The sequence below is a fragment of the Equus quagga genome, chromosome 1 (genome assembly GCF_021613505.1).
Source record: "Equus quagga isolate Etosha38 chromosome 1, UCLA_HA_Equagga_1.0, whole genome shotgun sequence".
Classification (NCBI taxonomy): Eukaryota; Metazoa; Chordata; class Mammalia; order Perissodactyla; family Equidae; genus Equus; species Equus quagga.
Window position 1 is genome coordinate 11,941,839 of NC_060267.1, and position 25,068 is coordinate 11,966,906.

The 25,068-nt window shown below is 56.6% G+C and overlaps 2 protein-coding genes across 7 annotated transcripts; one reads left to right on the forward strand and one right to left on the reverse strand.

Annotated features, from left to right (window-relative positions):
- Positions 1 to 1,863: 1,863 nt before the first annotated feature.
- On the forward strand, positions 1,864 to 19,262 carry ANKRD52 (ankyrin repeat domain 52). Its single transcript, XM_046667385.1, has 28 exons — positions 1,864 to 2,153; positions 2,473 to 2,556; positions 3,012 to 3,090; positions 3,298 to 3,368; positions 4,421 to 4,621; positions 5,151 to 5,238; positions 5,385 to 5,527; positions 5,816 to 6,028; positions 6,286 to 6,364; positions 6,655 to 6,769; positions 6,961 to 7,043; positions 7,152 to 7,269; positions 7,481 to 7,549; positions 7,725 to 7,865; positions 7,947 to 8,027; positions 9,469 to 9,580; positions 9,779 to 9,850; positions 10,121 to 10,322; positions 10,574 to 10,661; positions 10,738 to 10,855; positions 11,441 to 11,660; positions 11,869 to 11,956; positions 12,063 to 12,146; positions 12,252 to 12,397; positions 12,613 to 12,695; positions 12,915 to 12,997; positions 13,177 to 13,268; positions 13,700 to 19,262. Exons 1-28 carry the CDS (start codon positions 2,127 to 2,129, stop codon positions 13,948 to 13,950), a joined length of 3,231 nt encoding a protein of 1,076 aa, XP_046523341.1. The 5' UTR covers positions 1,864 to 2,126; the 3' UTR covers positions 13,951 to 19,262.
- SLC39A5 (solute carrier family 39 member 5) lies at positions 19,253 to 24,928 on the reverse strand. 6 transcript variants are annotated; one of them, XM_046667415.1, is made up of 13 exons: positions 24,868 to 24,928; positions 24,691 to 24,744; positions 24,116 to 24,184; positions 23,462 to 23,810; positions 22,769 to 22,952; positions 21,791 to 21,953; positions 21,448 to 21,617; positions 21,067 to 21,207; positions 20,592 to 20,688; positions 20,342 to 20,512; positions 20,078 to 20,158; positions 19,729 to 19,919; positions 19,253 to 19,480 (listed from the first exon to the last, which is right to left on the reverse strand). In XM_046667415.1, the coding sequence occupies exons 4-13, from the start codon at positions 23,743 to 23,745 to the stop codon at positions 19,337 to 19,339; spliced, it is 1,626 nt and encodes a 541-aa protein (XP_046523371.1). In that variant the 5' UTR covers positions 23,746 to 23,810; positions 24,116 to 24,184; positions 24,691 to 24,744; positions 24,868 to 24,928; the 3' UTR covers positions 19,253 to 19,336. The 6 variants fall into 6 exon arrangements, with proteins under 6 accessions (XP_046523371.1, XP_046523363.1, XP_046523400.1 ...); XM_046667407.1 differs by having other exon boundaries at positions 24,691 to 24,790; XM_046667444.1 differs by lacking the exon at positions 24,116 to 24,184 and having other exon boundaries at positions 24,691 to 24,790; positions 24,868 to 24,922.
- Positions 24,929 to 25,068: the final 140 nt, after the last annotated feature.

Below are 25,068 nucleotides of genomic sequence, written 5' to 3' on the forward strand. Positions count from 1 at the left end.
TCCAGAAGGACTGTCTGCATAAGAGGACTTTGCCACCACTTCCGGCCTTCTCCTCCCCGACTCTGTGCATCTCCCTGAGCCCTGGAAGTATCTGGGTTACGTATATCATATCCTCTTTTTCCCTACTGGGAAATCCTCTTTCTGTGCTCTGAATAATATTAAAAATAACTTTTCTGGCCCTTCCTCCTCTTCCAGCTGCCCAGAGAACCCGGTTGGCAACCTCCCATGTTCACCTCCACTCCCATGCCAGAACCAGGCACGTGACCCCAGCTCAACCCCTGACTCCAATTCCTCAGGTTACCAAGAGCTATTTCGGGCAATGGAGGCCAAGTAGTCCCCTCCTCCCCATCCTCTGGGTCATATCCTAGCTTAGCCCTTCCTGGAAGGTCCATCATATCCAATAGGCAAATCAACATGTCTGAACACCCACAGCCATCTGATCCCCAGCTACCTTTAGTTTCTACTTCTTCAGCCTCATCTTCATCATCATCATCAAATATTAAGTTCCTGTTCCCATGTGCTGCTCTGCTAGAGCTAGAAAGAATAATTTAATGTCTACCCTTGCCTTCAGAGAGCTCAAAATCCTTTTTACAAAGAAAAAACCCCCAAAACAATGTACAGTCCTGTATTGGAAGACTCCGGTTAACAAAGAAGTTAAAGTCCCTTATGAAATGTTGGACATTTGCATGTCAAAGATGTAAGGTGAAATGAACAACAAAAGTGTGCAATTTAAACCTGACTACGAGTGTGTAAATTAAGCATTACATAAACACAGTGTTAAGGAGACCTCACAAAAGGGAAAGAACCTGTTAACCAGGGAAGACTTCCTGGAAGATGTAAGTCTTAAGTGATATTGTAAATTTTATTTTCAGTGTGGTCAAAATTCAAAAAGTTATTAAACGTATATAGTGACAGGTAAATTTCCCTCTCAATCCTCATTCCCTGTTCCCCAGTTTCTCTCTCCAGGAAAAAGCACTGGTACCAGTGTCTTGTGCATCTTGCCAGTGGAAATCAAGATATTGAAGGCAATGAGGGGCATAGATTGTTGGAGAGCGAGGAAGATCTTTTATATGCCTTCACGGGGGGGGAGGGGTCAACACCCTACACTTCTTCCTAAATGTGTTCCCTTCTTAGAACACATATTGAGTTACTGAGGTCTGAACAGGACCCTGAATTACCTTATAAAAATTGTACCGATTTTTCAATATCCACTTTTCTTCTCTCTTTTCGCCTACCTGGCCTGCGATGACCTCCATCCAGATCTTGCCTGATTGGCTGCTCTCTGGCCTCTTCAATGGAGGAGGGGAAGCACCCTCACCCTTTTCTGGGAAGAAACCGTTGAGCCTTTTAAAGGGTAGCCACCCAACCACCTTAACCAGGCAATGGAGTAATTAGAGAGTGGAAAAGCGCCCCTTCTGCTAACCTGGGAGACCTTCTTCAGGTGCCAGCTGTCCTAGCCTCTTTCTGGGGTTTTTCTGCTGCTGGAGAGTCCTTCTTGGGATTTCTCTCTGCAGTTGGAACACTCCTGCTATTGCCTTTTGACCCAACTCGTGTCACCGCCAGTGGAGATAGGCGCCTTCCCTCCCTCTGGGGCTTTGCCATACGCAGCCCGCAGATCTCCACGCCCCTGCTTCCCCCGGTGGGGGATTTGGGGTGTGGAATCGCCGACGGGAGGAGCTGGCTCCGGCGGAGGCACTGTGGGCCGAATGCCATCTGGCCGGCCGTTCGGTCCTCAGGTGGGGAGGCACCGCAGGGCCAAGGCCCGAGTGGCCGCTAGGGTCTTGTGGGGACGCCCCGGGCCGCCCGACTGGAGCCGAGAGCCCGGCGTGGCCGGCCTGGGGACCCGGACACCAGCGCGCGGCGCGGGCGCCGGGTCTGCTCCGGCGGCCGGGGCGGGGCAGAGGGCGCCGCAGCCCGGGGCCGTCTGCGCGGCGAGCGCCCTGCGGCCGGGCCCAGGACGGCCGCCAGGGAGCGCTGCGGGCTCCCGCTCGCCCGCCCCCCGGTAGGCGGGGCCGCGCTCTCCCCGCAGCCGCCGCCGCAGCCGCCGCCTGGGCCGCCCCGTGTCCCCGGTGGAGCCGCTGCCGCCGCCGCCGGGAGCTCGATGCGGACGGAGCCCGGGCCGGGCCATGGGGATCCTCAGCATCACGGACCAGGTCAGCCCTCTTGCCCTCGCCCGCTTCCTCCTTCCAGGGCCCGGCGCCGGCGCCGGCGCCACGCGAGCCCGGGGATGTGCGGCCTAGGCTGGGCCCGAGCCCAGGGCTCCCGCGGCTCCCGCCCCGCCCCACGCCGCGCTCCCCTCAACCGAGCCGGTGTCCTTGGGGGCCTGGCGACCGGCGGAGACACCGCGGGAGCCCCCTGCAGCCAGGACCCCAGAGCGGGGCCCCTCCAGAGACGCCCCCCCAAAACCTGATGTTTCCCGCACCCGCCCGGTTCCGTTCCGGCCCGCTCCCTGAACGCCGGTTCTCCTTGCAGCCGCCCCTGGTCCAGGCCATCTTTAGCCGAGATGTGGAGGAAGTGCGTTCCCTCCTCTCGCAGAAGGAGAACATCAATGTGCTGGTGAGTTAGGATCAGGGAGGATGACGAGCCGGTAATCTGGGCCCTGGTGTTCTGGACCCCTCCCCATCGGTGGGGCGGCTCCGTGTCTCCTCGGCTCGGATGAGGCCGCAGCTCTTTCCACCCTGGGATAGGCGTCTGCTCTACATTTGGGGATGGAGGCTGGGAGCACGGACCAGTAAGGGTGAGGATGCCCAGAAACGGTGTTCTCTTCTGAACCATCGGTGTCTGCAGCGCCCCCACTCCTCCTGGAAGGAGGAGAGTGGTTCGCCGGCCCAGGGGCCTGACTCCCTGACTCCACCCTCCCTAGGTGCTTGCTTTGACCTAGGATTGGGATTTAGGAGGCTGCGGAACCTGTGGGAAGAGGTCGTGGTTCGGAAAGGCCTGGAGCTCTAAGACTTGGGCTGGGGTTCTTGATAGTTCACCCCCACAGCTGCTCCTCTTTTCTGCCTTCCCAGGACCAAGAGAGGCGAACCCCACTGCATGCTGCTGCCTACGTAGGCGATGTCCCCATCCTCCAGTTGCTACTGATGTCAGGTGAAAGCGGGGAGCTGGAAGGTGTGGCACCTAGGGAGGGAACCTGAGGGAGGAGCTTTTTTTTTTTTTTTCCATATCCAAGGATTGTTCTCTGGTGCTTGGTCCAGGAGATCCTCCATCTTCATCCAGATTCCCTGGCCTGATTACTGGCTTCCTTCCCCACCTGCTTTCCACCTCCCACCAAAAGAGGAAATTATATCCCCACAGGTGCTAATGTCAATGCTAAGGACACACTGTGGCTGACCCCTCTTCATCGTGCTGCTGCCTCCCGAAATGAGGTACGGGCCTCCTAACTCCTTTCACCCTTCTAAAGAGGATGGGTTGGTTAAAGGTAGAGAGGAAGGGTTGGAGAGCCTCAGTCATCTGCCCTACAAGCTGGTCTACTCCCAGGTCAGGAGAGCAGAACTTGGCCCCTCCCTTCTACCCCTAGAACTGGCTAGTAAGGGGGGCCGAGTGTTGCCAGCTGACGTGACGTCAGGGGAGAGCTTAACACTGGGCTGGCAGACTGCAGGGGGCCCTGCTGCCAGGCCTGAGTGACTCATCCCTCCCTGGGGGGCCACCTTGGAGTCTGACCCCCACTCTGGGCACTGAGATTTCTTTCCTTGTGATGGAGTGATGGAGGGATGGGGCACGTGATCTGTTGCATCCCTATCCCTCGGGGAGCATAAAAGTTGACAGCACAGGAGTCAGGTGTGCCTCACCAGTTGGGTCCATCAACTCTGAAGTTGGGGGGAGGGAAACCTCCCTCTTGGTTCCACAGTCACTTCCTTCGCTCTAGCCACCACGGGGAGGGTCTGAGGGCAGTGGAAATGGGGTGGGTGGTGACCAGGAGGGGCATTTTAACCTGGGTTTTGGAGAAGAACCAGTATCTGTTTGCTTACCGAGGTAATGGAAATGATTTTGGTGCCTATGGAGGGGCTGAAAGGGGATTTGGGGCATTAGGGTAGCAGGAGCGTTTGTTTTTGCTAGAAGTGGTGTGAAGGATTGGGATCCTCTACGTGTGGATTTGTTTGGGAGTGGCTGTGTGTGTGTGTGATTTTCAGGGTCTGGGTTGGGGAGTGATACCTGGTGGCTTGAGGAAGAGAAGGGATCCATGTTTTCCTCAGCAAGGAAAAGAAGATTTTAAGAAGATCCAGATCTTCTTAGATCCAGAAGATAGGGAGTAGGTACTGAGAGGCTAGGCACATTGGAAACATGAGAGGAGACTCTGTGCTGGGGGCGTGGGGAGATGGAGCCACATGTGCCATGTTGACCTACTCTTCCCACCATTTCCTGTTGTTTACCTCCTGCCCCTCCTCTATCCTTTCCCTTATTTCCTGTCCCTCAACAGAAGGTGCTGGGACTGCTGCTGGCACATTCAGCAGATGTGAATGCCCGGGACAAGCTGTGGCAGACACCGTTGCATGTGGCCGCCGCCAACCGGGCCACCAAGTGTGCTGAGGCTCTGGCACCCCTGTTGAGCAGCCTCAATGTGGCTGACAGGAGTGGGCGCAGTGCCCTGCACCATGCGGTGCATAGTGGGCATCTAGAGGTGAGGACTGCTCCAAATCTACCGTGAGCCTTGTGCCTTCTCTTTCCTTCCTTTCCTACCCGCCTTCCCTGCTTCTAGGCCGTCAGGCCTGGGGAGAAGCAGCGCAGATGACTATTTTGACACTTGAGCTCAAGCACCAAATGACTGGTTGAGTTAGACTGAAATTCTTGACTTGGCCTTCAAGAGGGTGATACTCTCTGAAGTTACATGGGAAATGTTTGTATACATGCCTTTTTCTGAAGTGAGAGTCCGTGTCTTTCAATACATTTTTGAAGACTCTTCAAAAGAGTTTAAGAACCACCAAGTCTCCTGAAAAGACTTCCTTGAGTTTCGCTCAAACTTTCAAATCCATCTGGGATCTCCTTCTTAGTGTCTGCTTCCTCTCTTCCTTCTAGTTCTCCAGAGAGTTCTGCTCAAGAACAAAGACGTTAGGCTAACTCAGCTTTTTCAGGAGCTGAGGCCTCTGCTCTTAAGTACATTGAGGGCATGAAGCTGGCTCTGAGCCGCTGTTTTTCATGTCCTGATACAGACGGTGAACTTGCTCCTCAATAAGGGAGCCAGCCTGAATGTCTGTGACAAAAAGGAGCGGCAGCCTCTGCACTGGGCAGCTTTTCTAGGTGAGAAAGGATTCGCGGGAAGAGTAGGAATTTGACATTTAGGATTCCTAGAGCAGGGAGAGGGGGTTGCAGCCTTCAAAAAGAGAGGCACTCAGGGCTTTAGAGTTAACCCTGCACCTCCTTGAGAGCATCTTCTCTCTTCCCAGGGCATTTGGAGGTCCTAAAACTACTGGTGGCACGGGGAGCAGACCTTGGCTGCAAGGACCGCAAGGGCTATGGGCTGCTCCACACAGCTGCTGCCAGTGGCCAGATCGAAGTGGTGAAGTACCTGCTCCGGATGGGGGCTGAGGTCAGGGTGCTGAGCGTTGGGGCTGGGAACTAAGGGCAGGGAGCTGGAGGCCAGAGTCTGTTGTGAAGATATGAAGGTGCTGGGATGGTTGGTGTGGTTTGGGGAGGTAGGGAGGATGTGGTGAGGGTCTGAATAATGCTTACCTTAAGTAACACTGCCCTCATCTTTGGGTCAGGAACCTAAAGTGGTCATTGGATTTCTGGGATTCTCTAGGCTATCTGTGCTGGCTTCCACCTTGTTTAAACTGATGCCTCCCTTATCCCCTTCCCCTCACCCCTGGAAATCCAGATTGATGAGCCCAACGCATTTGGAAACACAGCTTTGCACATCGCCTGCTACCTGGGCCAGGATGCTGTGGCTATTGAGCTGGTGAACGCAGGAGCCAATGTCAACCAGCCGAATGACAAAGGCTTCACGCCACTGCATGTGGCTGCAGTCTCCACCAATGGCGCTCTCTGCTTGGAGCTGCTGGTCAATAACGGGGCTGATGTCAACTACCAGGTGCCTGAAGGCTGAGGCTGAGACCAGTGGGAAGAGGAAGCTGGCTCTGGGGGTCCTGACCATATTTTCCTCTCTGGATAACTGGGGAATTGTCCCCTTGCCTCCTGGGTAGCTCAGACCTCGCCAGGGACCCAGGAGAGAGTGGGCTGAGTAGATGCCCATATGATCACTCTGTCCTCAGAGATGTGTCCTTTGGAAGGGGGAACAGGGCATTCTCCATGCTTTGCACTGAAAAAGAAAATGTGCTGTTTCCACAGAGCAAAGAAGGGAAAAGTCCTCTGCACATGGCTGCCATCCACGGCCGTTTCACCCGCTCCCAGATCCTCATCCAGAATGGTATGGACTCAGGAGACTTTGTCCTCTCTTCTCCTCCCCCAGAGAGTTCATCCCTAGAAACCCCTTTTCCTTCCTTATTCCACCTCCCTCCCTATCTTATAATCAGGATAGGCACCCGTGGAAATGGCCCTGCTCTGCCTGCCCTGTCCCCTAAGGCTTACGAACAAGATAACGCGTGTAGAAGGGAGAGCCAGGTGCCTGGCATGTAATAAGCACTCAAATGACAGCTAACTAGTGTGAGCAGTTGAAGCCTACGGTCTGCCTGAGTTGTGTGTGCATCCCCTTCTCAGGCAGCGAGATTGATTGTGCTGACAAATTTGGGAACACGCCGCTGCACGTGGCTGCTCGCTACGGACACGAGCTGCTCATCAGCACCCTCATGACCAATGGCGCGGATACCGCCCGGTGAGTCAGGGCCACTGACCCTACATCTCGGCTGCCTCGGGTCTGCACAGACTGCTCACAACAAACATGGAGGCATGAAGAAGCTTGCCAAAAGGAAGCTCATTATCTCCTAGGCTGGGGGTGGGCCACAGAAAAGAGGTCTGTGACGCCCCGCCTTGGCTCGAGGACTGAGTCCCTCAACTTCTCCCCAGGCGCGGCATCCACGACATGTTCCCCCTGCACTTAGCTGTTCTCTTTGGATTCTCTGACTGTTGTCGTAAGCTTCTTTCCTCAGGTATGTGTTGACTGGTTGGGGGGTTGGGCAGGCGTGTCAGAGGACGGAGGCCTGTTCCACTCTGCTCGGTGCCCTCCGATGGGATCTGTGGCTGTTCTGGCCCTGCAGGTCAGCTGTACAGCATCGTGTCTTCACTCAGCAACGAGCACGTGCTTTCAGCTGGGTTTGACATCAATACGCCTGACAACCTTGGCCGTACCTGTCTTCATGCTGCTGCTTCTGGAGGGTGCGTTCTCTTCTCTCTCTCCCGGGTGTTGAAAGAGGGCTGGGCGAGGGTCTGGGCCCCTCCTTTCCTGCCCAGGTGTCCCCCTCTCACAGTGAGAGCGGTCCAAGCAGAAAGGGCTGTCTAGTTCCATCCTTCCTTAACCCCTCCCTGGGGAGAAGCCTGTCCTTCTTGCGGCTCTCACTCTCTTAACCCTCATCCTCTTTCACTTTAGGAATGTTGAATGTCTTAATTTGCTGTTGAGCAGTGGAGCTGACTTGAGGAGGAGAGACAAATTTGGAAGGTGTGTTAATGTGCAGGGGTGTGTATAGAGAGTGTCTGGAGAGACATGATGGAGGGCGGGGTGGGGAGCTGGAGGCTAAGTGAGGAGAATATTACAAAGCAGCTTTTGGCTGCACATCTTGTTGCATTTGGATCTGTCCCTGATTCTTGACCCACCCTCCTCCACTCTGCCCCAGGACCCCACTGCACTATGCGGCCGCCAATGGCAGCTACCAGTGTGCAGTCACGCTGGTGACTGCCGGGGCAGGTGTCAACGAGGCCGACTGTAAAGGCTGCTCTCCCCTCCACTATGCTGCCGCTTCTGACACCTACAGGAGGTAAGGTCCCACTCCGGGTTTCTCAGCCCCACTCACCTCCCTGAGCCCCCCCTTGTTTTGATTCCACTCTCCCTCCCCCAGAGCGGAAACCCACTCATCTTCCAGCCACGATGCTGAAGAGGACGAGCCACTGAAGGAGTCCCGCAGGAAGGAGGCCTTCTTGTGAGTAGCTGTGACGACCCTGGGAGGCGCTCTCCTGCAGTGCCAGCTCTGATTCTGTTCTTCCCCCTGCATGCCCATCCCATACCACACTTGCGCCGCTGTGCCATCCGTCACATTTTGAGCACTCTGAGTTTAGTCCTGGGCCAGGCACTGTGGGTGAAGACAAAGTAGAAGACCCCGTTCCTTCCCTTAGGGAACGCATGGTCTTCCTGAGAGGATCAGAAAGACTGAACATGCAAAACCTCCTTGTTTATTCCACAAGTATTAATTATTTACTTATTAGATACCGGGTACTGTGCTAGGTACCAAGGATAAAAGATGAATTACCCCAGATTTCTGCCCTTTGGAAGCTAATAATCTGTTGGGGAAGATAAATGAAAGGGCATCTATACGTCCTAATGTAAGATGTTAACAATGGGGGAAGCTGGGTGCAGGGGATATGGGAACTCTGTACTGTCCTCACAGTTTTTCTCTAAATCTAAGACTGTTCTAAAATAAAAGGTTTATTTAAAAAAAAAAAGTAGGGGCTGGCCCGGTGGCGCAGTGGTTAAGTTCGCCCATTCCACTTTGGCAGCCCAGGGTTCGCCGGTTCAGATCCTGGGTGCAAACATGGCACCATTTGGCACACCATGTTGGGGTAGGCGTCTCACATATAAAGTAGAGGAAGATGTGCATGGATGTTAGCTCAGGGTTAGTCTTCGTCAGCAAAAAGAGGAGGTTTGGCAGCAGATGTTAGCTCAGGGCTAATCTCCCTCAAAAAAAAAAAAAAGGATACTTACAATCCAAGAGGCTTAGCTGTGTGACCTTTGGCGAGTAACTTAACCTCTCCATGCCTCAATTTCCTCAACCAGGGATAAGAATAGTATTTACCTCATAGGATCATTATGGGGATTAAGTGACTTAATACACATGAAGCGCTTAGAACAGTGCTCGGCACAATCAGTGCTAAATAGTGTGTTACTATTACTACTATTACAACTACCACTAAGCTGTGAGAAGGGTGCTGAGGGAGCACAGAGGGGGCGGCGCCTAACTGGGAAGATGGGGGTAGGCTTCATAGAGGTGAGGGTGCTGGCACTGAGTTGGAGATGAGGAGGACTTCTTCAGGTGGGCTGGGAGGAGAAGGCCTTCGGGGCAGAGAGTCATCGTGGCTGGAGGTGAGGAGTGTTGATCAGCAGAAGGTTGATAACTGGTCATTGTGCTCTCTTCTCTGGGAAAGCATTCAAAGCATAAAGGAAGGCACTGAAGCCAGGGTGGAGCAGGGTGGACCTGGAGGACCTGGTGGGTCTGGAGTGGGGTCGAATGGGCGGGAGTTAGCCTACCTAGAGCAGAGGACGGGTGTTGGCCTGGAGGGGCCCCCTGGCCCCTCTGCTGTGCCCCTCCCACAACTGTGCCCTCCTGGACTGGGCCAGCCCGCCTCACAGTCTGCCCTGTCCCCCAGCTGTCTGGAGTTCTTACTGGATAATGGTGCAGACCCCTCCCTGCGGGACAGGCAGGGCTACACAGCCGTGCACTATGCAGCCGCCTACGGCAACAGACAGAACCTCGAGCTGGTATGCTGGGACCTGGCCTGGGAGGGGCAGCAGGGGCGGGCCGCAGTCGACCTTTGTGCTTGTGGATTCTGAAGCCAAGAGAGGGTTGCATCAAATGTGGTCTCTAGATCCAGGGGCTTAGGGGTTACTGGAGTAGGGGCAGGGGGTAATACCTTGGGAGTTCCAGAACCTCAGCACCTACTGTCCTGTCCATTGCAGCTCTTAGAAATGTCCTTTAACTGCCTGGAGGATGTGGAGAGCACCATTCCAGTCAGCCCTTTGCACTTAGCTGTGAGTCCCAGGGCTTTTCCTCTTGCCTGCCTTGTCCCTCCCTGCCCCAGGCCCACACAGGTGCCAGCACGTGTGAATCTGTCCATGCTTCTGCCTTCCTGTGGGATGTGACAAGCAGGCAGTGATCTGGATGGGGGTGGGCACAGTGAGGTGAAGAGCCTGAGGTGACTGAGGAGCTCGTGGGGAGGACTGCTCCTGGAGTCTCCCCATGGGTCCCGAGGGCAGAGTGGGGTCCCGAGCTGTGTCTGTTGGTTGCCTGCACCCCTCCAGGCCTACAACGGTCACTGTGAAGCCCTGAAGACACTGGCCGAGACGCTGGTGAATCTGGATGTAAGGGACCACAAGGGCCGGACCGCGCTCTTCCTGGCCACCGAGCGAGGCTCCACCGAGTGTGTGGAGGTGCTCACGGCCCATGGCGCCTCTGCCCTCATCAAGGAGCGCAGGCGAAAGTGGACTCCCCTGCACGCTGCTGGTCAGTGCGCCCGCCCCTGGCCACACCAGGCCTTGGAGACTGGTCCCCAAATCCCTTCTGAGTGGGGTTGGGGTTGGGAGTGGAATAGGGTGAGGAGGATGGAAACTTCAAGTCCTCATTCGTAGCCTCCTTTCCCCCAGACTTCTCACTGCCCCAGGTGTCCAGGAACCTCCCCCCTCAAGTCCTTTATACTTGACCTGGCCTCCCCCTTCCCCTGACCTTGCCCTGACCCAGGCCCCCTTTTCTCCTAGCTGCCTCTGGCCACACTGACTCCCTGCACTTGCTGATCGACAGTGGGGAACGAGCTGACATCACAGATGTCATGGATGCCTATGGACAGTGAGTATGGCCAGGGCTGGGGTGCAGGTGTTCCCACCCCTGCCAGGCCCTCACCTTTTCTCCTGCCCCCCTGTAGAACCCCACTGATGCTGGCCATCATGAATGGCCACGTGGACTGTGTACATCTGCTGCTAGAGAAAGGATCCACGGCTGATGCTGCTGACCTCCGGGGCCGCACTGCCCTCCACCGTGGGGTGAGTGAGCTCCTGGGTGGGGTTGCTCACAGATGGGCCTGAACGTGGGAGCACAGGACCCACCAGCCGTAGGACATCAGTTGTCTAGCAGGTGGGCCAGGATTCTGTGCCCAGGGTCTTATTGGGCTTTACTGTCTTTGCTCCAGAATGAGTACTCGGTATCCGCAGCCAATCTCCCTGACCACCTTGCTTTGTAATCACATTAGAGCTACATGCTCACTACCCAGACTCTGCCCCAGGATACCCTGCTGGCCCAGTCCCTTTGGATAATGATGTCACTAGCCCGGTCCTTCCCCAACATCATTTGTGCTAAAGCTGCCTCCTCCTCATCCCACAGGATTCTTTGATCCCTTAGTCTCTTACTCTGCGTTTTGTCACCCCTCCAGAGCACCAGGGTTCAGTCTCGCCGTCCTGATTGTCTATCGGCATAGAGAGAGTCAAGGGCGGAGATGCTGACCCTTAACACTTAGAATCATTGTAAAGACAAGGATTGGAGCCCTTGGAAGTGGTTTCTACTCCTTGGCCAGCCCCAATGACTGGCCATTGGACAGGGAGTGGCTCCTCACACCCTCATGTCACCCATAGGCAGTGACTGGCTGTGAGGACTGCCTGGCTGCCCTGCTGGACCATGACGCATTTGTGCTGTGCCGAGACTTCAAGGGCCGCACACCCATTCACCTGGCCTCAGCCTGCGGTCACACTGCAGTACTTCGGACCTTGCTGCAGGCTGCCCTTTCCACAGACCCCCTGGATGCTGGGGTGGATTACAGCGGATACTCGCCCATGCACTGGGCCTCCTACACTGGTATGGGTCTGGGACCTTTGCAGGCACAGGAATCTGTGTGATGTAGGGGAGGGCAGACAAGAACAGAGACCAAGGACGAGTGGATTGAGGGAAGGACCTGGGTTGATCTGGATCTGGAAGTGGGATGGAATGTCAAGCGATAGGACCAGACAGATGTAGGACAACTTGTCATTTTTCTCCATTACCATACTTTCTTCCTCACACCCAGGACATGAAGATTGTCTGGAGTTGTTACTTGAACACAGCCCATTTTCATACCTGGAAGGAAACCCCTTCACCCCTTTGCACTGTGCAGTGTAAGTCCCTTCCTACCCCTCAGCCCTTCTCGAGGCCTGTGACCTGCACTTAGGACAGGCAGTCCATTTCTCTTGCTCCTCTTGCTGATGCTTCCTCTTCCCCCAGAATTAATAACCAGGACAGCACCACAGAGATGCTGCTGGGAGCTCTGGGTGCCAAGATTGTGAACAGCCGAGATGCCAAAGGACGGTGAGTGGTGGAAGGTGGGGGAGAAGCCTCAGTTGCCTCTGGCTTCTTTCTGCTCAGGTGACAGAGCGTTCCCCATTTCACTCTGCCCTGACCCCCACCCCACAGGACCCCTCTTCATGCCGCTGCCTTTGCGGACAATGTCTCTGGGCTCCGGATGCTGCTGCAGCATCAAGCCGAGGTGAACGCCACTGACCACACTGGCCGCACTGCGCTCATGACGGCGGCTGAGAACGGGCAAACCGCTGCTGTGGGTGTGTAGGGGCCGCGTGTGGAAGGGAGGCGCTCCCCTGGTTTTTGCAAGATGGGTCAGCCCTGCCTGTGGGGTCAGGAAGCAGGAGGTTTGTCTTTGGATGTTTCTGCCTGTCCAGGTGGGATGCAAAGTGTATGCAGATAGGAGGGTGAGAGCTGGGCTGGCTGCTGCTCTGGAGGGAAGACGTCAGTCCCTCTCCGTCCCTTTCTCTTGTAGAATTTCTGCTGTATCGAGGGAAGGCAGACCTTACTGTGTTGGATGAGAACAAGAACACTGCCCTCCACTTGGCTTGTAGCAAGGTACTGACCCAATGGTGGGGTGAGGCTGCGTAGGGGGCAGGCTTGATGAAGGGGGATGGATCTTCTTGACTGGAGAGAGGACTGGAGTGAAGTCAGGGTTGTCCAGCCTATCTGGCTGGTGGGATAGCTCTCTGTCCCCCTGCCACCCTCCCCAACTCTTACCCTGTGGCCTGTCATGCTTCCACCTCACATGTCTCCATCTTTCTTCCCCTCCCTCAGGGCCATGAGAAATGTGCCCTCATGATCCTGGCAGAAACCCAAGACCTTGGCCTTATCAATGCCACCAACAGTGCGCTGCAGATGTGAGTGCCCAGGGAGGGGGACTCCTGGCTAGGGAGGCAGGGGGGTGAAGAAAGAGCTGCCTGCATCCCGGGTCTCTCTGGAGCGTGGAGTATCCGTTCAGTGCCCTGGCCACTCTGGCGGGAGACGGGGAAGGGCAGCTGGGCATCCCACTGACTGCTCCCTCTTCCTTTCTGCCAAGGCCACTCCACATTGCTGCCCGGAATGGTCTAGCTTCTGTGGTGCAGGCCCTGCTGAGTCGAGGGGCCACAGTGCTGGCTGTGGATGAAGAAGGTGAGTGGGGTCCAGAGCCCCCCGCCTCTTCCAGGTCTGGAGTCAGGGACATTCTCCAGGAGGTGACCTCTTAATCTTGCTGTAAATTGGAATTTCTTCCCAAGGGAACACTTCAGAGCAGGGACCCAACACCAATCGGCTAGAGTCTCTGAGTGGCGTCTGAGGGAACTAGGTGGAGCCAGCAGGGTCCTCAGGAAGACCTCCCACACATCCCAGCCTGCTGTCCCCCATGCTCTGCCCTGTACCCCACACTTGGGCAGTCTGCCTGTCAGCCTCCCTGGGCCCTCGTAGCCCTTGAATTCTGGCCGTGTGCGGTGCTTGCCTGCCTGGGCTCCCATCTACAGATAAGGGAGCTCCGGGTCCGGGGGAAGGTGGTTGGGGACCCAAGGATACAGGACCCTGTGGCTCAGGTCTCCCCCCTTGCCCTGCAGGTCACACCCCAGCACTGGCCTGTGCCCCCAACAAAGATGTGGCAGACTGCCTGGCCTTGATCCTTTCCACCATGAAGCCTTTCCCGCCCAAGGACGCCGTCAGTCCTTTCAGCTTCAGCCTGCTCAAGAACTGCGGCATCGCAGCAGCCAAGACGGTGGGTGGCTGCGGCGCTCTGCCCCACGGGGCCTCCTGCCCCTACAGCCAGGAGCGGCACGGCGCCATTGGGTTAGATGGCTGCTACTCTGAGTAGCCCCCCCTCCAGTGTCCCTCCCCCTGCCGGTGGCTTGATATCTTATTCTATTTATTTAGAAAAAGTCTATACATTTAGGGCACTTTAAAGGAGAACACGACTGGGTGGGAGGGGCGGAGGGGGGAAAAAAGCACTGGGGAGCAGCTGCTCACCCCTTGGCCACACCATCCTGGCCTGGCAGGGGTCTGGGACCGACAGGGAGCACCCCAGGCCCTTGGTACCCCCAGGGCAACCCCTTCTGCCAAGTGTCCCAAAATGATTGCTAAATGCCTGGCTGCCCCTCTCTCTGACCCCATCTCTCAGTTCCCCCTTTCTGCTGCCAGCTCCCCCAACTCTTCCCTCTGACTCTTCTCTGTGTCCTCCTGCCCCCAGCCCCTGCTGCCAGGCAGTCCCTTCCTCTTCTTTCATACCCATCACTGCCTCCCTGCTCGGCTGGCCCCTCCATCCCCGCAGCAGTGAGAAGCCTTAATTTCTGGTACTGTGTGAGCACTCTGGGGGTGTCCCCCTCCCCCTTCAGGGGCAGCTAGTGGACGAGGGGGGAGGGTAATTAGCACTGGGGCCTGGAGCTTCCCCCCCCCTTCTGCACCCCATCACCCCTGAAGTTCAAATGCAGAACACTTGAAGCAGCAACTACTGTACCTGGGCCCCCATCCTGCACTCCCCAGCTCCTCATATGCAAATCAAGGGCTGGTTCTGCCCCCACAGCCTGCCCCTCCCTGCCCCCCTTCCCTCCTGGCCTGGCCCCCTAACCACGCACTTTAACCCTGCTTCTTTGTTTTAACTTTTTTTGGGAGGGCAGAGCCTGCGGCCATTCCCTCCCTGGCTCTCCTCTCCCTTAACTTTGAGGCTTGTCATGAATTTTTAAGTAAGCATTTTATCCTTTAGGGGAAGAAACAAATTAATTTCCTGCTCATTTCAAAACCACAGTCCTAGTGTGTCCTGTGTGTTTCAGGCATGTGTTTGCATGTGTGGGGAGGGAGGGACTGTGTTCTTCCTCCTGTGCCCCCCCAACCCTACAGTCCTCTGTGCCCCCTGTCTGCCGCCCCCTTCTGTCATGTCCAAGAGTACCCACTGCCCCCAGTCACTCCTGATCTGAAGCCAAAGATGGTGGGAGGGGCAGGGCAGACTGGGGACCATGGCTACTCGGGACGTGAGGATGAAGCTCTGATCTAGGGAGCAACGAAAAGATCCTGAGGCTTGGTCCCTGCCCTCCCAGCAGAGGGAGAGATGGGATTGAGCTAGGGGCTGCACTGAGAAGATTCCTCACAGTTGCACCCCAAAAGCCAAACTGGGCCAGAGTGACGAGGGGGCAGTTTTCTCTCTACATGTAGCATTGAATTTGGCCCTGGTCCCTTGAAACGCCCTGTCCATCCATCTCCCAGCTAAGCCTCCTGGACAGTTGGACCCGCTCCCATAGCCCAGTGTTCCCTTCCTCACACTCAATACCTCAGCCAGGGGCCAAGACACAGAACTTGAATAGAGGTCACGCCCCCTCCGCCCCACAGTGCATCCTTGCCCAGTTTGGCTGCCATCAGTATTGTCCCCTGAGAACTGGACAGGCTTAGTTTACACAGTACAGGGTCTCCCCCCAGGGGTCCCTCAGTCTCCTTCCCCGACCCACGCTTGCTTTATTCATAATCTTACCCACTTTTCAGTTGCGTTCCCTACAAGTCCTGCCACCCTTGCCAAGGGCGGGCTGAGGGGAGAGGGGGCATCCCAGGGACCCCAGCCTCCCGATCAGACGCCCTTAATCATACCTCATGCTGGTTCCCTGAAGCCTGGGGTGTTTGTCCAAGTCCTTATTCTGTTTGTCACAGTCCCTTTTTATCCTCTCTCTCTCTGTCTTGCTCCCCCCCCGCCCCCCAGTTCCTAAACCATTTCAAAGCTTCCAAATGACCATTATTGGTGAGAAGGATTGTGCAGCTTTTAGTTTTTATTGTTGTTTTCAAAGCCAAAGGGCCTTGTGACGCCCCTCTTGCCCACCTCCCTTCGCACCCTGTCCTCCCCTATACGACAATCAATGTGACCTCTCTTAAGGGCTGCAGCCCCCCACCCCCAACCCTGCTGGTTCCGCAAAGCTTGCTCCCTAACTTCAGTTCTCTCTCCTGAAATCTTCCCATTGCAGCCCCTCCCTCTCATTTTGGTGCTGGGAATTAGGTGGTGGGGGGCAGGGGGAGCAGGGAGATGTGTCCTCTGGAGAGGACTCGGGTTTCAGTCGTGTTCTCCTTTATCAATGTTTGGCGATGACAGGAAGAATCTATTTGTCGGGAGCCCCATTGTTCTGCTAGATGAGATTTCTGGTGGCTGCCCATTCCCTGCTGTCCGCACCTTCAGCACACCGTCAGCAGTGCTGGGGCAGGTTGTGGGGAGTCCTCTGTCCCTCCTCATGTGGCTGTGAGGAGGCCTGGAGGACAAGCAGCCTCCTCTCCTTATGCCAAAGGAAATCCCACACCCCATCCCGGGCTCCCCAGCCCCTAGTGTTTTTTGAAGCATTTTGACCATTCTCATGGCCTCTGCATATTTATTTTAATGTTAAGATTTTTTTTAAAACCTCTTTGACTTAAACGGGTGTGGAGAAGTAAAACAGGCAGAATGCCCCCCAATCTTAAGGGGGTAGGGTGGGGAGGGAACGTTTCCTTCCCTTCGCCCTCCCTCTTCCCCTCCCCCTCTCCCCACTGCAGCTCTAAAGCACTTGCTTCAAGTCATAAGCACTTTTGAGAAAGGGCCTATTTTAAGTGAGGACCCTGGGAGCAGCCCCAGGTCCCAGCAAAGGAGATAGAGCGAGGGCTACATTGGAGACAGGGAAACAGACGTGTGAATCGGCGGGCAAGATGAAAAGAGCCAGTTTTTAGTTTCTGATTTTCGGGGAGATGTTTCTGATTGGGCGGTGGCTTTGGGAGGGTTGTGAACTATCCTTCAGAAAAACAAATGGCACAAACTGTGGGTCCCAGGATGGACCAACAGACCCGGGTCACTGCCACTGTCCAACTGAGACTGGCGGGCCGCCTCCCCCGTGTGGCCCCCTGAGCCATAGGACTGCTGAAACCACTGAATGTACAGCCCGGGCTGGGGTGGGGAGCAGCCCCTGGGGGAGGGGGCTTCTCTGTTGTTTGGTGCTGTGGGGGGTGGGAGAGACGAGACTGAGGGATGCTACCCCACTTAGACATGTGTTCCTTGGGGTGGAGGGGCTGAGGGGGCCTGCCTCCCTCTCCAGCCCCGGCCATGGCCCCTCCTCCTTCCTCATCCCTATCCGTTTTGACTGTAAGTCCAGCTCACCTTTGCCTTCAATATGTAACCAAAGGAAAACTCAATACTGTTTCCACCGCTGTCTGCCCACCCGAGCACCTTCTGACTCCCTGGACCTAGATGGGGAGAAGAGGCTGGGGGTGGGGGGTGGCGTGGGGCCAGAGTGAACGGTTCTACAGCTGTACCCCCAAAACCTTCTCTGGGGTCTTGGAAGGGCCCTGAGAGGCAGGGTTGGGGCCAGGCTGGAGGGGCTGGACAGACACACTCTGTGACTTGTGCACATGAGTGTTTCTTCGTCGGAATGACTCCAGTGACTTTGCTCCAGCAGGAAGCCCCTTCCTCTTACCCTCTCCGGCATTTCTCACCCTCTCCCCACACCCCGTGTTCATCCCCTGCCTCCCCTTCCCACCGCAAAGGAAAATAGCCTTACAGACCCTAGCCCAGAAACCCTCCTCCTGGGGCAACCAGTATGGGGCCCCATCCCACCTAGTTTGAACCCTACCTTTTAAGAAGGAGGGCCCCTTCCCCTCTGATCGTGGTGGCTCCAGCCCTCCACGGCCTTGACCCAGGTTGGGCAAGGGTGGAGGTGAGGAATCTTTGAGGACCAAGCCCAGTGGTCTGGGAAGAGGGAGGTAGAGAGGGCAGGATCTGACTTGGGGACTCCCTCCTCCTGACCCAACCCCTAGAGAAGCGACCAAATCCCAGAGATGGGAGGAAGCTGGGGTGGGGAGGGTCTGCTCTGTGAATTACTTGAAGGTACTGATTCTGAGGCTGCTGTTGCCCACTTAGGTGTGAGGGGGACACTGTCACTGCATCTGGGAGGGCAGAGGGCGGCGGGTGACGAGAGGATCCGCCCCTGGCCCTTGCTCATTCCGCTAGGCCCTTTCCCTGGGGAGCCTGGCTTTGCCCCCTGGGAAGTTGGGAGAGCCTTCCCCTCCCATCTCCCCCCCACTCTGGGCACCCTCTCCAATTGCACTAAAGTAGCTGTTGTGCCAGTCTGACCCCACGCCAGGGTGGGGTCTCTGCTTCCAGTCCTTTCTCCCCCTACTGCCTCTGCTCCCATCCCGGACAATCTCCTTGTCCCCTGTATTCCTGGATAGCTCAGCTTTGTATGTGTGTGTTTGGGGGTGGGGTGGGTTCTGGCTGGAGTGGGTTTGGGAGGGGTTTGGGAAGGGCTGGGGGAGAGACGGAGGATGCAGTCTCCTACCCCCTTCCTCAACTCCGAGCCACAGAAGCCTGGGAGGGAGGGAGCCTACTCTCGCTGCTGTGTCTTGCAGATGTGCCAAAATGGGGGTGGGTGGGAGGGGAGGGTGCCTGGCAGAGCAGCCCCCAGGGTGGCTCTCTCAAAGCAATACAGTTCCTCCTGCCTGGGGAACGGCAAGACAGCGGAGAGGGTTGGGTTGGGGACCTGGGTGTTCCCTGTGTACAGCTGTGTATATTCAGGGGTGTTCTCTGTCTGGTACCCGCTGTGGGCGTCTCTGTGTGTGTGAACCTCCCCTTCCCCATGCCCTGCATGACCTGTGATGCTGCAGACACCACCATCCTGTGTGCAGGGGTGTGTGGGGGGCACTGAGGGGCATGTTGCATGTCCTGGTGCACCCTCCACCCTGTGACCCATGTACTCGGTTGTAGGAAGTAAAGAGAACTGAGCACAATTCACTGGATTCTAGTTGAATCTTTCTCTAAGCAATTTTCCCGTTCCTGCCCTTCTCCTTGCCCCGGATCCACCTGTGGTGCTAGCGTTGGGGTCGGGGGGTGTTTGATGCTGATGGGCAGCAATAAAGGGCAGATCTGCCCAGATGCCTGTATCCCCAGGGTGCTGAGGGCAGCAGGAAAAAGTGGGGACCTCGGTGCATTTGCCCCCCCCACACCCCGGGCTAAAGCACAATGCTCTCCCCGCAGATGGATGCACCCCACACCCTCCAGGCCCCTACTCATGTCCTCCCCCAACCGCTTTGAGCCCTCCCACCACATCCTGGTTTTCTATGCTGTTTGGTGCAAGTACAACTGTCATAGTCATGGCTTTGGGATGGGTTCTGTTTATTAAAATCCTATTGCTCCTACTGGCCCTGTGTCCCGCCTCCATTCCTGTGGTTGGGGGGAAGGAAGGGCAACCTGGACGCCTTTCCACTGGCCCCCATCAGCCATCAGAGACCAGGGGCCATAGCTGCTCCTCCAGCATGGCGATGGTGAGCATGAGGCTGCCCCCCAGCAGCAGGCCCAGCCCCTGCAGGAGCACATCGAGTGTAGGGAGGGGCTCAGGAGGACGAAGCAGAGCTGGTAGCTGAAAGAAAAGAAGAACGTCAGGATCCTGGCTTTGTCTCTGCCCCTGGGACGTGAGAAGGAGGGGTTAGAAAGTATCAGCAGCCCCCGCCCGAACTCTTCCAGGCCCTTGTTTCTTAGACTCTGCGGGCCTGTGGTCTAGCACCCTTCCCGGTGGTCGTGGTGGAGGTGGAGGGACTGATGCTTCCTCTCCTCCACACCCACCTCCCCACTTCCCTTGGTTTCTCTGCACTACCCCACACCTCTCACCATGTCCACGAGGGCCACATAGAGGAAGACCCCAGCAGTGACCCCAAATACCCAGGGAGTGAGGGGGACAGGGCCCAAACTGAGCCCCACCCCCAGGGCTGCACCCCCCAGTCCCAGGGCTCCAGACACCAGGCTCAGCAGCAGCAGCCGCCGAAAGGACAGCCCTGCCTGGAGCAGCATTGCAAAGTCACCTGTTGGGAAGAGAGGACAGGGTAGGAGGGAATAAGCTAGGGCTCATTCAGGGACAAGTGACCTGTGTCACCTGCCAGCGTCCAAGTTCCACTCCTTGTAGTTCTCTCCCTTCTGGAGTCTAACCCCCCCCCCACACACACACTTCGGCCATTCCTACCCAGTTCATGGGGCAGCTCATGGCAGAAGACTGCTAGGGTGGTGCTAAGGCCACTGGAGAAGCCATCAGAGAAGGCAGCACCTGGGGTTGACAGGATTGGAGGTTGTCAGTTAGGAGAAAGCTCTCCCCAAGGGCAGGGGCCTGCATTCCCTCTGTGGTCCTTTCATCTCCCCCCATTCTGGTAGCCCTCTCCTAGCCCCAGCCAATAACTAGGAGCCCTGACCTCTCCTCTGACCTGCCTCCCTCCATCCCCTCTGCTCACACCTATGGCCAGCCCATCAGTGAGGTTGTGCAGACCATCTCCCAGGAGGACCATCCATGTGATATTAGTGCCACTACCACCCTGCTGCCCGTGACTGTGGCCTTGGTGCCCAGGAGGGGCTGGAGCTGGTGGGGGCTGACTGTCCTGCTCTCTGCGGCCCTGAGCCCCTGGCTCTGCAGGAAGAAGAATGAGAATAGTGTTGGTGGCTGCAAGTGAGAGCTGGGAGCCCGGAGCCTACTCTTCTCTAGTTACCTGGAGCTGCCTGTAAGGGCTGAAGGGCCAAGCCACTGCCATCTTCCGGGTCCAGGTTCAGTGTTCTGACATCCTTTCTCTTCTGCTTGCAGCATCTCTGAAATAGGAGGGTATCCCTCCTGGTGGAGGAGGCAGCAGAGCCAGGCTGAGAAGAGGCCAGGCTACCAGGTGGGAAAATGAACACCTGATTCCACCTCTGGCATTTGGGGATGGTTTTTGGCCTCCCCACTCTTCCCAGGTTGGCACCTCCCTGTTTCTTGTTGACCTGAGCTCGGGAGAGGAGACTGTTTGGCCAGAAGTCCTGGGTCTATGCTGAGGAGCCCTTCCGGCTCCCTGTTATCTGTCAGGTCCTGCACACTCAGGCAGACATCAGAGAGCCAGGAGCACACTCGGCCCCTCACTTCCTGGCTCATGTAGCCAATTCTCTGCTAGGACTCAGGTCTCAGCAGAAGGAGGAGAAAAGGGTATCACTCACTGGTCTGAGCCCTCGGCGCCGCAAAAGCCCTAGTGTATTCTCCAGCACGAAGAGCAGGAAGAGGCCTCCGAGCACGGACAGCCCTGGACCCAGGTCCTCCGCTGGTTGCCCGCTGGGTCCAGCATGCTGCCCTCCTTGTGCCTGCCAGAGAGGAGGTCAGGGCAGACGGCGGAGGGAGGCCCCTGCCCCGACAACAGCCCTCTCCTGCGTGGGAGGTGACAAGCCTTCACTCACAGGCTCCAGCAGAAGACCTCAGAGGGCTGGTGGCAGCAGGGTGGGGAGTGGAATGTGGGGGCTGACAGAAAGGGGGAGGGGATGTCCTAGGACTGGGAACACCTTGGATACGAGTGGGCAAGGGAACAAGGAAGGGGTGGCACGTACATGTGGCAGCAGGTGTAGCAGTGCATCCCCACAAAGAGTGCCCACGGCCAGGGCCCCCAGGAAGCCCAGCAGGGGCCGCAGTAGACGAGGTCCCAGGAGCCGCAGCAGCAGCAGGGAGAGGGGAGCTGGGAGGCTGAGCAGCAGGACAGCCAGGGCGCTATGAACCAGGGCTGGGAGAGTCGGGGCTGAAGTTAGGCCAGGGCTGAAGGGAGGGCCTCAGGGGCAAGGTGGGGCAGAGATCTCTTACAAGGGTAGGCAGGACCTCAATGAAGCTGCTTCCTTGGCTTGAGGCCCCCTCCCTACCAGGATTCAGGGTGCCCCACACCCACTCTCACCCACTGACCAGATAATAGGTCCCCTGTAGGGGTTGGGGCTGGGGCCTGGATGCAGACGCGGCTCTCGATCTGATAAAGCAGGGCTGGACACAGCAGAGCAAACTGATGGGGGGTCAGAGGAGCAGCAGGACTCAGGCCAAAGTTGACCAGCAGCTGGGAGCCATTCAGACACTAGGGGAGTTGGGGTGGGAGTCATGCATTGGGGAATCGCCAAGAACTGTGATTCAGATCTGTAATGTCTGCCCTTGCATTGCATGGCTTCCTGGGTCTCTCCCAGGGTCCCCTTTCCTCCCACTGGTGGGTGCATCAGAGACTGGGGACAGGTAGTATAATCAGTGTGTGTTAATTATTAGTTATATTCAATCCAACGCAAATATCCATTTCAATGCAAATTGGGTGCTAGTGAACATTGCTGCTATCTCCCTCCTTCTCAAGCCCCTGATGATTTCATTGATTTGGTGATGGAGTTGATTGGACAACTAGAGCGCTCCATTCTAGAATCTTAGAAGGAAAAAGAATCTGAAATGCCATCCAACCTTCCTCTCAACAGCCCTGTGACATCTTCATCCAGTCTTGGCTTGAATGCTTCCTGCGATGGGGTGCTCACCCTCAATGCGCCTGCTTCAGGTTTAGCTTTGGCTGCCCTTTGATGTACTTGGAACAGATTCTGTCCTTCTGGATGAAGACAGCTACCCACTCCCTGCAGGTCTCCTCTCCAGATAACCTCCCCCAAATCCTACCCTGGCCTGCTTCTCTGGATTCTCTGCTTTGCCAAGTGTGGCCCCTAAACTGGGTCTTGGAGCTCTGGGTGTGGACTTATCTGCTCTGAGCCCAGAGGGAACATATTTCAGTAGTGGAATAACATACCCTAAATCCACACCTGGATTTTTAAAACGGTAACTGTATTAAATTACTGGTCCTTCAAAGATTTCAGGCTGTCTAAATCCCATGACTCCTTCCCCCTCTCGAGAGATCATCAGACTCACATCCTCATTCAGATGGTCAGCCAGCGAATGGTCCAGCAGCAGAAGCCTGTGAAAGAGGCCCAGGCCCGAGGGGGCTGGCCCATGGGGTGGTGGTGGGGCCTTTGGCTCCTCCAGGTCACCCCACCCTGAGGGACCCAGAGGCAGCCCTGCCCAGACATCCACACTCAGATCAGGGTCCTGTGGCCTGGAATGGATGGGATAGCAAGTCAGACTCCCTCATGTTCTCTTAGAAACGTCCCTTGAGAGGCTCCCAGGGAGCTTAGGGGAAAGGGGAGGACCAGCCACTGGCTAGAGTTCCTGGGACCCAGAAACCATGGAATGTCAGTCTTGGGAGGTTCTGAGAATTGTCAATTTATAGGAGGACCTAAGAATGGCAGGGAGGTGGGGCAGGTGAGAGAAAACGGGAGGAGGACAGCCAAAAATACTACAAACTGAGAGCCAAGTCGACCTGGAGACATTGAGCGTCGGGACTAAGAGCAAGGAATGGAAGGGCACAGGGATTTGGAAGAAGAGAGAATTAGAAGGCAATAGAGGCAAAAGGGGTCTTGAAGGGAGCCAAGGTGTCATGTTCTGAAAAATTTGTAATTCCAGGAATCTGATTTTAGGAAGCTAGAGCTAGGCAACTGGCAACTGAGCCAAGCCCTGAGAAGAGCTGGACATGTGGCATTTTGGGGTAGGGAAAGGGGTTAGTACCTGTGTGTGGAATTGTCTCCAGCTGGGGGTGCAGCCCGACCAGCTGGAGGCCCGTGGTGTCCCAGGCGAAGGCCCTGGACTCGGCCTAGCCCCAGGCTGTGCAGGAGCCGCGCCAGGCCCCCTGCAGTCAGCGTCCCGTTCTCCCCATACAGGCCAAACAGCTGGGCCAGGTAGTGGTTCTGCTCCTGCTCAGCAGCGCCTAGGTTGGGGGCTGAGCCCCCTACCCAGCCCAAGGCCACCCACACACACAGGCCACACAGAAGATGACTCATTGGGGGCCCCATTATTGGGGGGAACGGGTTAGAGACTCTGGCTTCTATTTCTCCTGGAACATTCTGAGGACTATGCCCTGGAAGAACAACAAGGAAGGGTCAGGGCTCCTGTTCTGCTGTCCAGCTTAGGGCCGGGGGGGACTCACTCCTCGTACCACCCCACCTTGAATCCAGCAGCAGCCCCCACCCTGGCCTCCTTCTTCCCTCCCTATTGCCTCCTCCCAGAGCAGCCTCTTGTTGGCCAGTTCCTAGAGCACCGTCCCTGACCCACAGTGCTCCCCTGACCTGATCCGGAGCTGACCATCTGTCCATCCCATCCCTCAAACCCCACCCCTCAACCTTGTCCCACCTCTCTATCTCCCCTCAATCCCCAGGGCCTCACCCCCACTAGCAGCGTGAGAGCTATCACCGCAGGTCCCCGTCAGGCCTTGCTGTGGACGCTAAGAGGTTCCTGAGTCAGGGAGGGGAGGCAGGCTTAGTCTCCAGGTGCCCAGGTGGAATGGAGGCCACGTCAGGCTGGATGGACACCCCGCCCCAGCCCACCTGCCTTGGGGCGGGGTCAGGGGTGGGGCGAGTGTGGGAAGGTTCACATCAAAGAGGAGTTAATGGTTCACTGATCTCTGGGGTGGGGGGTCAAAGGTCAATCTTGGCTGGGCCCCTGAGTAGGGAGGGGCCACCCTCTGCCCCTGGAACAGCCACATGGCTCAGGAGAACCTGGGCCTGGCATTTTCACCCCCTGCCCCACCCCAGTTGGTACCATTCTAGCCTTTCCTTGCAAATACCCCCTCCCCACCTTCTTTACAGCTGGCGCTGGGCTTCAATCATCTCCAACCCCCATCCCCACATTCCCTGTGTAAGTTGGACCCAGGTGTCCCTAAGCTGGAGAGGAGGGTGAAGAGGCAGATAAGTGGCAACCCCAGATACATGGGGAAGAAATTCTTCTTGGCAGTTCCTCACCCCAGAAGAGTACGAGCCAGAATCTGGGAATCGATGACCAAGAAAGGGGAAGCTCTGTGGGAAGAGCAGAGAAGAGTCTGGGCTCCCTCAGATGTCTGACCTGCATTAAGATCAGGGGAGAACAGGCTGATCAGGGCTATTGGTCCAGTTGGTCCAGGGGGTCGAGGTTGGCATTACCTGATAGCAGGAGACCAGGAAGGACGCCAGAGGAAGGGGGACACAGCCTTCTGGGTTCCAGCTGTGGGGGGGGGGGGGGGGGGGGGGGGCAGGCGGGCGGGCAAGGGTCACCTGCAAGGAGGGGGCAGGGGAGGGACACTACCTTAAAGGGGCAGGCCTGCTTTGCCCAGGCCTCTTTACCTGTAACCCATCTCCCCTCCA

Coding starts and splice junctions, on each gene's coding strand:
- ANKRD52 (XM_046667385.1), top strand. CDS start 2,127: ATGGGGATCCTCAGCATCACGGACCAG. Junction 2,557..3,011: donor AGGAGAACATCAATGTGCTG/GTGAGTTAGGAT, acceptor CTGCCTTCCCAG/GACCAAGAGAGGCGAACCCC. Junction 3,091..3,297: donor CCAGTTGCTACTGATGTCAG/GTGAAAGCGGGG, acceptor ATATCCCCACAG/GTGCTAATGTCAATGCTAAG.
- SLC39A5 (XM_046667399.1), bottom strand. CDS start 24,796: ATGCAGGTCAGACATCTGAGGGAGCCCAGACTCTTCTCTGCTCTTCCC. Junction 22,953..23,461: donor GGAGACAATTCCACACACAG/GTACTAACCCCT, acceptor CATCCATTCCAG/GCCACAGGACCCTGATCTGA. Junction 21,618..21,790: donor TACAGGGGACCTATTATCTG/GTCAGTGGGTGA, acceptor CGACTCTCCCAG/CCCTGGTTCATAGCGCCCTG.